The 13,073-nt window shown below is 38.3% G+C and overlaps 1 protein-coding gene across 4 annotated transcripts in view; it reads right to left on the bottom strand.

The window, feature by feature from the left end:
* Nucleotides 1-1,681: 1,681 nt before the first annotated feature.
* The window catches only part of icam3 (intercellular adhesion molecule 3), a 29,534-nt gene continuing 18,142 nt past the window's right edge, over nt 1,682-13,073 (bottom strand). For 2 of the 4 annotated variants that reach the window (XM_087245237.1, XM_087245239.1), the window contains 3 exons: nt 7,758-8,042; nt 7,409-7,648; nt 1,682-3,993 (listed from right to left, as the gene is read on the bottom strand). In XM_087245237.1, the coding sequence (XP_087101363.1) occupies nt 3,773-3,993; nt 7,409-7,648; nt 7,758-8,042 (746 nt within the window). In that variant the 3' untranslated portion in view covers nt 1,682-3,772. Of the gene's footprint in view, nt 5,252-7,049; nt 7,649-7,757; nt 8,043-13,073 lie in introns of all 4 variants that reach the window. The other 2 variants (XR_015481333.1, XR_015481334.1) reach the window with 2 other exon arrangements.

The following is a 13,073-nucleotide window of genomic DNA, read 5'->3' as shown; positions in this document are numbered from 1 at the left end:
TTATCATACTATTTTTTGTTTACAAAAACTTATGTTTAATTACAAATGTGCATTTAAACTGTAATTTATTAGTAATTAGTTATATATAATGAAATGTGATTAGAATTAAGGAAATATATAAAAATACTTATTTTTAAATGCTAATTTATTATCATCCATCATAAACAACAAACAAACAAATTGGGAATGTTAAAACTTGTTTTAAATGAAAACCCTTAGCCTATAGACAAATAACAAACTACATTTCAAGAGTTCACATTTAGCTGATGATTGATAAAAAAGCGTATTTAACATGCTGTCCTGGAAGAGACCCCTGAGCTCAGGATATCCTCAAGCCCGAAGCTCCCTCCCGTTTGAAGGGCGAGAGGGGAGTTTGAGCTCAGGTAGATCTCGAGAACTTACCTGCTTGTGAACATGCTGAGATATGAGTTTGTCTTAAGATGCTACTTTGGAGTAGTCAATGTGCAAGTCTTTGGACAGTGGGAGGAAAACGGGAAACCTGGGGAAAACCCACGTGAGCAAGGGGAGAACATGCAAACCCCACACTGAAATGTCAACCAGCCTAGTGAGGTGGCCGAACCACCGGCGCTCTTGCTGTGAGGCGACAGTGCTAACCACGCCGCCCTATCAGCTGAAGGGGAGGAGTAGGGGTGGAAGGGGGGATTAACAGCTGTGTTCAATCATAAGCATGTGAACTTCTCGAAATTAGTTTATAAATAAACCACACCTAAATAATAAAAGGCTTCTTCTATTGGTTATTTTTTACAATTTATGATGGCACACTTTCAAAAATGGAACAAACAAATTCATATAGGAATTCATATAAATTGTGAACCGCCTGGCTATGGGCCTGTCTATTGTAGTACAGTGCAGAAAATTACCATATTGGTTAATGTTTAAGCTTTAAAAACTTGCTGGCTGGCTAGGCTGGCTGGCTGGCTGGTTTTAGCTGGTTGACCAGCCTGGTTTTGGAGGGGGTTTGGCATCTCCAGGCTGGTTTCCAGCCATTCTCCCATCAGGCTGGAGATGACCAGCTAAAACCAGCTTGACCAGCCTATAGCCAGACTGGAAGCCCAGCCAAAACCAGCTATGTCCAGCTTAAACCAGGCTGGTCAAGTTGGTTTTAGCTGGTAATTTTCCAGCCTGACCAGCTAAGGCTGGAAATGGCTAAAAACCAGTCTGTAAATGGCCAAAACTCTTCTAAAACCAGGCTGGTCGACCAGCTAAAACCAGCCATCCAGCTTAGGTATTCCTAACTACAGTGATAACGGAAACAAAACACACATTAAAATCACAACATATTAATAATAAATCACAACATATATAATACTTTACTATTTTATGGTTCAAAACACTAGCCGTTTACTTTAGTAGTATTACTATACAATATTTTTTTATGTGGGTTGTTTCCCCTAAATGTTTGGAGTAAAATATAAAGGTCTCACCCAATTGTATTGGTTATTGCTCCTATTATTATTGTTGTTGTATTAACTTGCTATAACAGGAAAAATAAATACATTAAAATATGCTACAGCAGATTTACTAAATGAAATATCTAACAAAAAGTAAACAGTACAAAAAAAGCCTCAGGGGAAGACATTTGTTCAGTTAATGTCAGCATTCATCTGATAAAATGCATTTTTTCAACAAAACGTTCAATTTAAAATCGCAAGAGAAGAGATAAAAGCACAAATATTTTTATTTTAGTTTCTTTTTTTTTAACAAATTATGTTTGCTATAAACAAAAAAATATTTACAAATTCAAATCACATTGTACTGATAAGGTTAAGCAGTGGAAGTTCCACAAATAAATTTAAAACCCCACCAGCACATGGATATACATTCAACATGAAAACACAGAGATTCAGTGACTTACTTAAAAAGGACACTTCATACAATTATGAAAAACCTGTCACCATATACTCAAGCTCATGTCGTCCATACAGCAGCTCACATTTAAAAGAAATGAATCATAAATTTGTTTTGTGATAAAAAATAAGCATACAAAACGTCTAATTATGATAAAATGATGACGGACATTATTGATGAACAATGCTATCTTCATTACACTGCTCAAGCCATAAAACTGGCACACATATCATGTCCAGTGATTATTTAACAGGCTGCAAGGCCTGAGAGAACGTTCAAAACTTCATCTGATTTTTTTCCCACAGGTTCAGCATTCAAGCTTTCACTTCTAGCTATATTTCTAAAATCTAAAGTGCGGGTTTCACCAGAGGAACTGAAAATAACGGATTACAGCTTTATAACTATAGTGTCTTTATCAATAAATCGCATTAGACAAAACATAAATAATCATATTGATCAATGTGCCAGAGACATATACACAAGCATAGTCTTGTTAGACAAACCAACAAGCGTGCTATTCCCTTAGGCCCCGTTTACACTAATGCGTTTACGTTTTAAAACGCATACGTTTTGCTACGGTTGCGCCATCCGTCCACACTACGCCGGAGTTCTCAAATGCCGAAAACGGAGTGTTTTGGAAATGCTGGAGAGGCGGTTTTCATTCTAAAACGCTGCTGCTCCGTCTCAGTGTGGATGAGGCAAACGGAGACATCTGAAAACGGAGGCGGGACTGCTGAGATTCGCTACCTGATTGGGGCTTTTGTGTCATTGCGTATGCTTCCCTTATTCGTCAAGTCCCTATCACATGACTATAATACAAGGCTTTAACGCGACCGGAAGACAGCACTGTAAACAACAACATGAACACAGAAATGGAAGCGTTGTTTGCACTATTGTCTGTTTTAGGCACCATTGTTCAGTTATTCATTTGTCACGTTTAGTAACAACTCGACCTCGTCGTCTGTCCACAAAAATACCTCTCTTGCCTCCGTTGCCATTGCGTTCAATGTTCAACCGGCGTTTGTTGACTAACAATAACCAAATGCTGAGCATGACGCATGCTTTCTGTTTATACTAGAATGCGCATGCCCAGAGTGCGCAAATGGTCACGTGATATACGTTTTTGGTAGCATAGTGTGAACGGAGATATGTTCAGAGACGCTAGGTGAAACGCTAGTGTGGACGCGGATTGTTTTTGATCTAAAACGTTGTTTTAAAACTAAAACGCACTAGTGTAAACGGGCCCTTAGCCTGGTCTACAAAGCAAATATTACTCAACAACAGAATTTCACTTTGCAGTTGATGTCCATTTCAAGACCTAAGATTCCTAAAAATGTCCACAGCAGGAATCAGAGGCCTTGAAATGAACTAAATTCAGCATATCATCTCAACAACATATCTAACGCCCCATCCACACGGGGCATCAGCGTCAACGCTTCCCATTCATCCGGATCCGCCGCTTTAGAGGTGTGCTTGCTGCAGAAGTTGGGACTAACTTTTCAAGCGCCGATGGAAGCGTCAGCCAATCAGATCGTTGTATGCAAATACACCAGCTAGACAGTGGCCTATTGCTGACTGAATTTCATTGGCTGACGCTGCTATGACGATCGCGTTAGCCCCAACTTCGGACACGCCCTCAGTCAACCGCTGATGCTGAAGCCCCATGTGAATGGGGCGAAAGATATTTTCCTCTGGTCCACAGCATGAAGCTTAAAAGTAGCATTTTTGTGAAACTTCTGGGTCTTTGGTGAAATTAATGAACCACTAATCTGTAAAATAAAAAAAAAAATGGAGCCATGAAGAAACTAGCCACATAAAAATAGAGGCCAAGAGACTTCCAGTGTAAAAATCCCATTGTGGACATTCAGGCTCAGCAGATCCAGCAAAGCCAGAGGTGCACAAGTTACGCTAGGATATTGCTCTGAGAGAGCTTCTTCATAGGGATAGAGTTGTCTCTGCCATTCTGTGCTATGTTTCCATTTTGCGCACTAGGCTTGGCATCCTTCAGGCTATAGCGGCCCATCTTGGCAGTTTTGTAGTAGATCGAGTAGATGAAGATGAAGATGACTGAGATGAACGCCACTGTGATAGCAATAAGTCCTGCTATTAAGGGCAGGTAATCCTCTGTGGAAAAAAGATGAAATAAATAAAGCAAACAATAAAGTGATTGATGAGTTACTACTAAAGAAATGAAATAAAAGCCTGAAACAACATGACATGATTGATGCTTGTTTCATTACGCAATTACCTTTGGTTAATTCTGTAACGGAAACTAAATAGTTGGTTTAGAAGTAAAGAAATGAAGTGGTGATCATTATGAAAGATCTCATTTGAGATCATAATAGCAACCAATGTTTGCTTTGTACTTCTATAGAGCCCCTAAAGGGACATGCAAGCGGAAAAAATATGAGATGGGAAAGAGAAATATTTTCCAATTCATTTGCACCATCTTGCAAAATCAGTCAATTTCCGACAAACTCTTCCTGTGCTTTTCACATCTTGCAGTGGTCGACAGTTTTCTACATTCACTATGGAGCAGTTCATAGTTTTCTAACCTATTGAGAAAGCGATAGCCTATTAAAACAGACCAAAATCAGTAAAGTTTATTAAAGTTAGGTTGTTATTAGGGGCGTCAGTGGGTAGCACAATCACCTCGCAGCAAGAAGGTTGCTGGTTTTCCAGGTGCTCCGGTTTCCCCAACAAGTCCAAAGACATGTGGTATAGGTGAATTAGGTAAGCTAAATTGTTCGTAGTGTATGTGTGTGAATGAGTGTGTATCGATGTTTCCCAGTGATGGGTTGCTTGCAGCTGGAAGGGCATCAGCTAGATAAGCAACATATATTGGATAAGTTGGCAGTTCATTCCGCTATGGCAACCCCAGATTAATAAAAGGGCTAAGTCAAAAAGAAAATGAATGAATGAATGAATAACCAACTGTTGGGTTTGAATTAATGAAGACTGTTATTATTATATGTAGGTTATTATTATAGGTTGATTCTATTCTTCAGCCAAGCATAAAACTAGGCGATGTTTACTGAGACGATAACTGGATTACAACAGTTTACCCACAGTTTCTGTTTTAGCGTTCCTAAGGTAAAGTTGAAGTCAGAATCATTAGACCCCTGTTAGTTTTTTCTCCAATTTTTGTTCAAAATAGAGAAGTTTTTTTTTAACACATTTCTGAACATAATAGTTTTAATAACTTATTTCTAATAACTGATTTATTTTATCACCGTAACGATGGTGCAGTGGGTAGCACAATCGCCTCACAGCAAGAAGGTCACTGGTTGGAGCCTCAGCTGGGTAAGTTAGCATTTCTGTGGAGTTTGCTGTGTATCCTCCAGGTGCTCCGGTCACCTATAGCGCATGTAAAGGGTTGCAGCTGGAACATATGCTCAATAACATATGCTCAATAAGTTGGCGGTTCATTCCACTGTGGCAACCCCAGAATAGTAAAGAGACTAAACCGAAAAGTAAATGAATAAATGAATGAATAACTCAATTCCCAATGCAAAAAAATCTTAATTTGCTTTGTTTCATTTCTAGTGAAAAGTTAAAAATAGTTTTGTTTTCACCTTTTTTTCTTAAAACAAGCTAAATTATCTGCCAGTGGGGAAAGTAAATTAGGCTAGTAGATATTTAGACTAGAAACAAGACAAAACTTTTTTATCCGAATAAATACTCAAATGAAATTATTCTTTCTTACACTTTCAAACATAATTTGTTTGTGCCCAAATGTTTTAGACTGTCTTGAATACTTAGTCAGAGGCCTTAAAAACAGAAGCAAATGATCACCTTCACTCTATTATGGTTAAACTTAGCAGTGTCTCGGCAAATCGCATGTGTTCTGTTGCTCCTGCTCAACGAAAACTCAGACTCAACATTGCAGATCTTGCGATGTGACTATTGCAGATGCACACATTGCGATATCGATGCTAAAACGATATATTGTGCAGCCCTGGTGATATATGTATTGTCCATTACCAAATATAATTGACAGAGGTCATGTCCATGTGTTGTGCCATAAGTCGATATATTGATTACTGTGACAGGTCTAAAAAGGAACATCGTTTTTTAGATCTGCTAATGTCCTGATCAAGAGAGTAGATTAGCTCTTGACAATGGGGGGATATACAGTTGAAGTCCGAATCATTAGCCCTCTTGAATTATTAGCCCCTCTGTTTATTTTTTCCCAATTTCTGTTAAACTGAGAGCAGATTTTTTTTCAACACATTTCTAATCATAATAGTTTTAATAACTCATTTCTAATAACTGATTTATTTTATCTTTGTCATGATAACAGTAAATAATATTTGACTAGATATTTTCCAAGGCACATCTATACAGTTTAAAGTGACATTTAAAGGTTTAACTAGGTTAATTAGGTTAACTAGGAAGGTTAGGGTAATTAGGCAAGTTATTGTATAACAGTGGTTTGTTCTTTAGATTATTGAAAAATATATAGCTTAAAGGGGCTAATAATATTGACCTTAAAATGGTGTTTAAAAAAAATTAAGTATTCTCCAGAAGAAAAAATATTATCAGACATACTGTGAAAACTTCCCTCCTCTGTTAAACATAATTTGGGAAATTTATAAAATAGAAAAAAAAATTCTGACTTCAACTGTATATCCATAGAGTGCATGCATTGAACATCACAAACTCTGTTTTGTGCTTTTAAAGACGTGAATAAATTAGTTATTAATAATATTAAATAAACACTTAATAATACAAATAACAATCATGTCCAATGCTGCAAAATCCAATTTACATGATTTTACTACAGTCAGGCTTCGAGAAGGTATGAATTTAGAGAGGTGTGTGACGCAATTGAACTGTTTTATCCCGATTATTGTTTTTCATAATCATGGAGGTCAAAATGGAAACCGAAATTGGATGAATTGGTTAATAGTATAACGATGAACTCGTAGCGTCTTTGTGCATGTTTAGGTTACGGTTACTAAGGGTTGACAGACCATTATTTTATTTTGAAGTCAATTAAATTATGGCGACGCAGTGGCACAGTAGGTAGTGCTGTCGCCTCACAGCAAGAAGGTCGCTGGGTCGCTGGTTCGAGCCTCGGCTCAGTTGGCGCATTTCTATGTGGAGTTTGCATGTTCTCCCTGTGTTTGCATGGGTTTCCTCCGGGTGCTCTGGTTCCCTCCACTGTTCAAAGACACGCGGTACAGGTGAATTGGGTAGGCTAAATTGTCCATAGTGTATGAGTGTGTGTGTGAATGTGGAAGGGCATCCACTGCGTAAAAACGTGCTGGATAAGTTGGTGGTTCATTCCGCTGGGGAAACCTCGAATTAATAAAGGGACTAAGCCGACAAGAAAATGAATGCATGAATTAAATTATTGGTAGGGACATTTCGGTACTTGGCGGATATTGGTGGGACACGTCCCCCTCCGTCCACGCCAATTCCACTACATCGGTCCTGATACAGAAATCCATGAAATTCAGTAGGGTGTCTTATTTTTTCATATGGCATGAATGTTAAGGTTGGAAATGTAAGCCAAAACATGCTAAATATATACCTTTTAAGATCACTTTTACTTCTCTGCGGACGGCGTCAATGGAATTGTTTGCAACGCACACCACGTTCTCAGGCGTGGACTCTGTTACGGTAAGATATTCCCTGTAAATGATTCCATTTTTGTGCTTCCAGCTGATTATTGGTTTTGGCTTTCCGTCAGCTATACAAGAAAGATTCACTGGATAACCTCGAAACACAGGCACCACAGAGGGCAGTATGGTCTCATTGATGACCGGTTTAACTACAGGAAGAGGAAAAAAAACATGAATATTCATAATAAAGATTAAGAAAATTATATAACATTTGTGTTTGCACAAAAACATGAAAAACTGACAAACCGTTATACTTACAATTTACAGTAATGTTGACAGACTTTGATATTTCCAAAGGTTTCAGCTCAAACTTGTACTGAGCTCCATCGTCATATCGTTTTGGATGGATCAGGAGTATAAAGGTTTTATTGACTGGACTCTCAAATGTGTTAGTGAAGTTGGTTTGAGTCACCAGAGTTTCTCCTTTGTACCAGTTGACAGTGAGACTCTGAGCCGCAGGCACATTGTAAACGTCACACTGGAGCTCATACTGGTTTCCCTCTATCATTGGTTCAATGTAATTCACAGCGCTGATGGAAAAGTCTGAAAGACATATTAAGCATTATATAGTAAGCTGTGCAAATACATTACCCCAGTGTATCTCAAATACTTTAAAAAAATGCTACAATATCAATACTTGTCAATACATTTAAAAAAAACCTGCTTAGACTGACTGGTAGCCATCCTGTAGCTGATATATTGCTCTTTGACCCCCAATGACCATCAGTCACGCTCTAAAATGTTGCAACAGTCACCATTACACTCACAGGACTCTTACAGGAGTTATAATGTAAAAGCCAAACACACTGGCTTAATTCCATTTTCCTATTTTATATCGTGCAAATTGACGCTGGGCTAATGATTACAATACATTTCTCTTATGCCGAGTTCAGACTGCATGATTTTCAAAGTAGTCGTGTCACAGATGTTTTCACACTGCTTGACTGTCTGGGCTTGTGTTTCGTCGCTGCTTTGTTTACACTGCAAGATGGATCGGCGACATGGACATTCACATTGCATGACTTTACTATAGGAAGAATCGCCGACAACTTCGTCCAAACTACCTCTCACAGCCAAAAACACGTGTATATATTTTTTGTTATTAACTACATAATGAGAAAGAAGCCTTTAATGGGGTAGAACATGTACATGTTTGCTCACCTGGGTTTAAAGGGAATTAACAATTTCTCCTCAACGTTGATAATAAACTAATTTCTTTCTGTATGAAACGTCAAACAGACACGGTTGCTCCTGAGTCCAGTCAAACCTCCACTAGTTTTTCCTCCATTACTTGGGTCCAAACAAACCGAAAAAGAGCGCTTTTAACTTCTCCCCCAGCCTCCCGCTGGCCTGCAGCAGGTATACACACACGCACACACAAGTGAAAGCTGCTCTCTCATTGGCTGCAGGCGATGGCTGATGTTATTTTCAGTCAAAACTCAATTCACACGGCATGATTTGAATCGCCGACAGCTCCAGATATTTAGCATGCCAAATATCTCACAGGCATCGGCGACTCATCGGCGATTCTCTCAGATCGCGTCTTTGAAAGTTCATATTGTGTGATTGTCATTCACGTGCACGAGCGGCGATTTGCCTGTGATTTCAGGCATTTGTCGGCGATTTCTCAAAACCTGTCGGCGAGCCAAAATCGGGGCTAAAATCACGCAGTCTGAACTAGGCATTAATCTCTGTTAAAAAAAGTTTACACCAATTTGCTGGTTTTGTCTAAGTTATACTGACCAGGCTGGTGAAAAATCACATAAGCTGCGTCCCAAATGGCACACTACACACTATGTACTTATGCACTTACACACTCAACAGGATAGTATATGTATGTAGTGTCGTCCCAAATGGAGCACTAATTTTTTTTACTAAGCGGAAATTCAAACAGTTTCCCTGATGACGTTTGACGGTTGCCAAATCAGTGAAATAAACGACCGATTAATCAAATAATACCTGCCATGAGTATAACCGCAGTCACCATCAGCAGGCGCTATAATCACTCTCGTAGAGAATTTTTCTTTCACCATCCAAAATAAATAAATTTATCCAACATGTGCGCCCGATAGCTCCGCCCCTTCCGCTATGTGAGCAAAGCTGCGGTCGTTGAGCGAGTGAAGTGTCCAACATTACACACTTCATTTTAGTGGCTGAATGAGTGCATCATCCGGGTAATTAAAGTGCACTTATTACTTTTAGAGTTTTCAGTGTGAACACACTACTTACACTATTTATACTACAAAATGGCGTAGAATAGTGCAAAAGTATGCGATTTGGGACGCAGCTTTAGAGAGACAGTTCATACTAAAATTAAGGTCATGCAAGAAGTAGATGACATGTTTTATTCACTACATAAATGATGACGCTTTAAATGCAGGTCAGCACTACAAGCACTTTGAGAGTACCACAAATATACAGGCAAAGCAAAATGATTCCTGATGATACTCTGATATCATATGAAGTCAAATGATAGGACTGTGCTAAATTAGAGTATCCAGATTAAAAGCAAGTAACATTTTAACACTATAATACATGCATCCTGCCTCTCCATTAGCTCCCATGACGTACAAACTTTAGCAAAAAAATAAGCTAGCCGAGGGCGTGGATTCCATAGATAAATACACTAGATATCACATACGGACCCTGAGCATGCGCCATATTTGTACAGTGCTCCCAGGACAAATGTCATTCAACCGCACTAGTCAAGACCAAAGCCCATGTGAAGATGCTGAACTTTAGCGCTGTGTGTGTAGTAACGAGCAAACAAAGAAAACAAAGCACAAAGGCAGAACACTTCAAGATTTTGTTTTTTACGTTTTTGTGTTACGAACTTTTGTGCTCAACAAGTAATATTATTAATGATAATACAGTCACTTACTGCGCTGTCCATAAGGCAAAGTAGCCCCCACTTGCTCTAAAGTCAAGGCTTATGCTAGTTTTGTTGAATAAAATAAGCAAACAACGTAAATGAAACATGACAACAAGATGCTGCGGTGCTAGAAACTTGTATTATTGTCGGCTAAGTGAACGAGTCGGTTATAACGGGGATTCATTCACAAACAAATCGCTCCCTCCGTTAGAATGAAAATGAAAACGGGAGAGAGCGTGTGTTTCAAGACATGGATTAGATCAAATTTAACAGAAAGCAAGATTAATACATCTCCATGCACACAAACACACACTCTTTGTCGGCAATGCCCATACGATCACTTGTCCATCGATGTAGAAAAGAATAGAAAAGTGATGTAAAATGATAATTTTTGAAATTTAAAAAAATACTTGCATACTGACCATTGGGAAAACTCCCGATCATATATATATATATATATATATATATATATATATATATATATATATATATATATATATAAACATTTGTGCATATATCTCTTGCTCTGGGTGGCCACAGTCCTCCACTGCACCTTGGTCCAGCATTCATTTCAAAGGAGCGCAACCCTGTACTAAAATGGCGGCTAAATTGACCGATTCATTCCGGTAGACAACAACAGGGTAGGCAACATCTAAGGTAAACATCTATGTGTAGATTCAAGGTAATAACTAGCATTTACTTATATTTACTTATTGTTTGTAAATAATGTTCCACTTCCAGCACAGACTGAACATTTGACATACTGTAATGTCATCTCAGCAGGCACAACATGTCAACACGACATTGATTAACATTGTACCCCAACGTCATGGAACGTTGCATTTTGTTTATTCATTCATTCATTTTCTTGTCGGCTTAGTCCCTTGATTAATCCGTGGTCGCCACAGCGGAATGAACCGCCAACTTGTCCAGCAAGTTTTTATGCAGCAGATGCCCTTCCAGTCGCAAACCTTCTCTGGGAAACATACACATGCACACACACACTCATACACTACTGACTATTTAGCCTACCCAATTCACCTGTGCCGCATGTCTTTGGACTGTGGGGGAAACCGGAGCACCCGGAGGAAACCCACGCGAACACAGGGAAAACATGCAAACTCCACACAGAAACGCCAACTGAGCCGAGGCTCGAACCAGCAACCCAGTTGCTGTGAGGCGACAGCACTACCTACTGCGACACTGCTTCGCCCTTGCATTTTGTTTGGAAATGAAAATAGGCTTGACATCAAAACCCAACGTCGGGCCAACGTCAATGTTGAACAGACATTGCATTTTAGTTACTTTCCAATGCAACCTTAAAACAACAAACTATCAATGTCTAATGATGTTACAGCTTGACATTGTGTGGGCGTTACCACTATGACGTCTATCAGACGTCGCAATTTGGTTGCCATACCTGTCAAATAAATGTCAGTCTTTGACATCAGTATTACGTTGGTTTAAGATGTTGACTCAATGTTAGATTTTGGTCACTTCAACACAACCTAAAATCAACAAGATATCAACATTTCTTGTCATTATCCAACGTCAAATTAACATTGTCCTTAGATGCTGGCAACCTAAATCTAACCTAATATTAACATCTTATGCTCGTCTATCGTCCATGGGCAGTAGAGCATTCACCCGCTCTTTCCCCCAGCTTTGGAACTCACTACTACCTGCCATCAGAAACACTGACTCCCTTACATTATTCAAAAAAAAAAACAAAAAAAAAAGCAGTATCTACACTACTGTGTATATTTTTATATTATTTTCCTTGTTTTATTGCTTGTTTCATTGTACGGTGTCCTTCAATTGCCAGAAAGGCACCTTTAAATAAAATGTACCATTATTATTATTGTTTTTATTATTATTATTATTATGTTGTGTGTCTGCTGAGATGAGTCAACGGCTTTAATTTTGTTCTGCCTGTATGTTGTGTTTTCTCTCTTAAAGTGCTGGGAGCTTCTGACCTGCATTTCATGAGTACAAACAAATGTTTACCTTTCCATGAAAAAAGTTTCCACGTTTTTTTTGTAAGCTTGTATTTTACAGGACGGTAAAAAGACTCAAAAAGGTCTCTGTCAATGTTCTCAAAGAATTATTTGATTTACCAAAGTCACAGAAGATGCTAATTTCACATCTGTCACATCCATAATTGAATAGACGTCACATCAAAGCTTTTTTCCTCATAAATACAAAAATGTTACATAAAATAAAATCAATCATGTTTGTTCTATAGAGAATCAACTTGTTGCCTTTTGATAATCATTATTTATTTTGGGTTGTGCAGTTTAATTCACAGAATGTCTACGAAGTATGTTGTATACTATAAACTCGCATACTTTTTTGATCACATCCATAACGCATGCTTATTTTCCTCATTTAAAGTTTAAAAAATGTTTACAGATTGACATTTTTCTGATGCAAAACTACCAACCACAGAATTAAGGGAAACCATAAACAGATGTTTCAAAATAATTTTAACATATACTTTTTGTGAGTTTTAAGTTTTTACTGCAAATGTCACATCCATAATGCTGGAATTGCTCCAAGGATGATAATAATAAATAAAGTCACCCTACATCAGCTGGAGCTAACTTTTAAGGCTACTTTTAATTTTTGGGTGAACTGTAAGCAAACAACCCATTTTAGTTCAATCTTTTAGGAAGAATACAAGCTTAGCTGAACATTAACTG

Source organism: Danio rerio, chromosome 3 (assembly GCF_052040795.2).
Source record: "Danio rerio strain M-AB ecotype USA chromosome 3, GRCz13ab, whole genome shotgun sequence".
Lineage (NCBI taxonomy): Eukaryota > Metazoa > Chordata > Actinopteri > Cypriniformes > Danionidae > Danio > Danio rerio.
The sequence above is the reverse complement of the archived record's forward strand: the minus strand, read 5'-3'. Positions and strand labels throughout refer to the sequence as shown.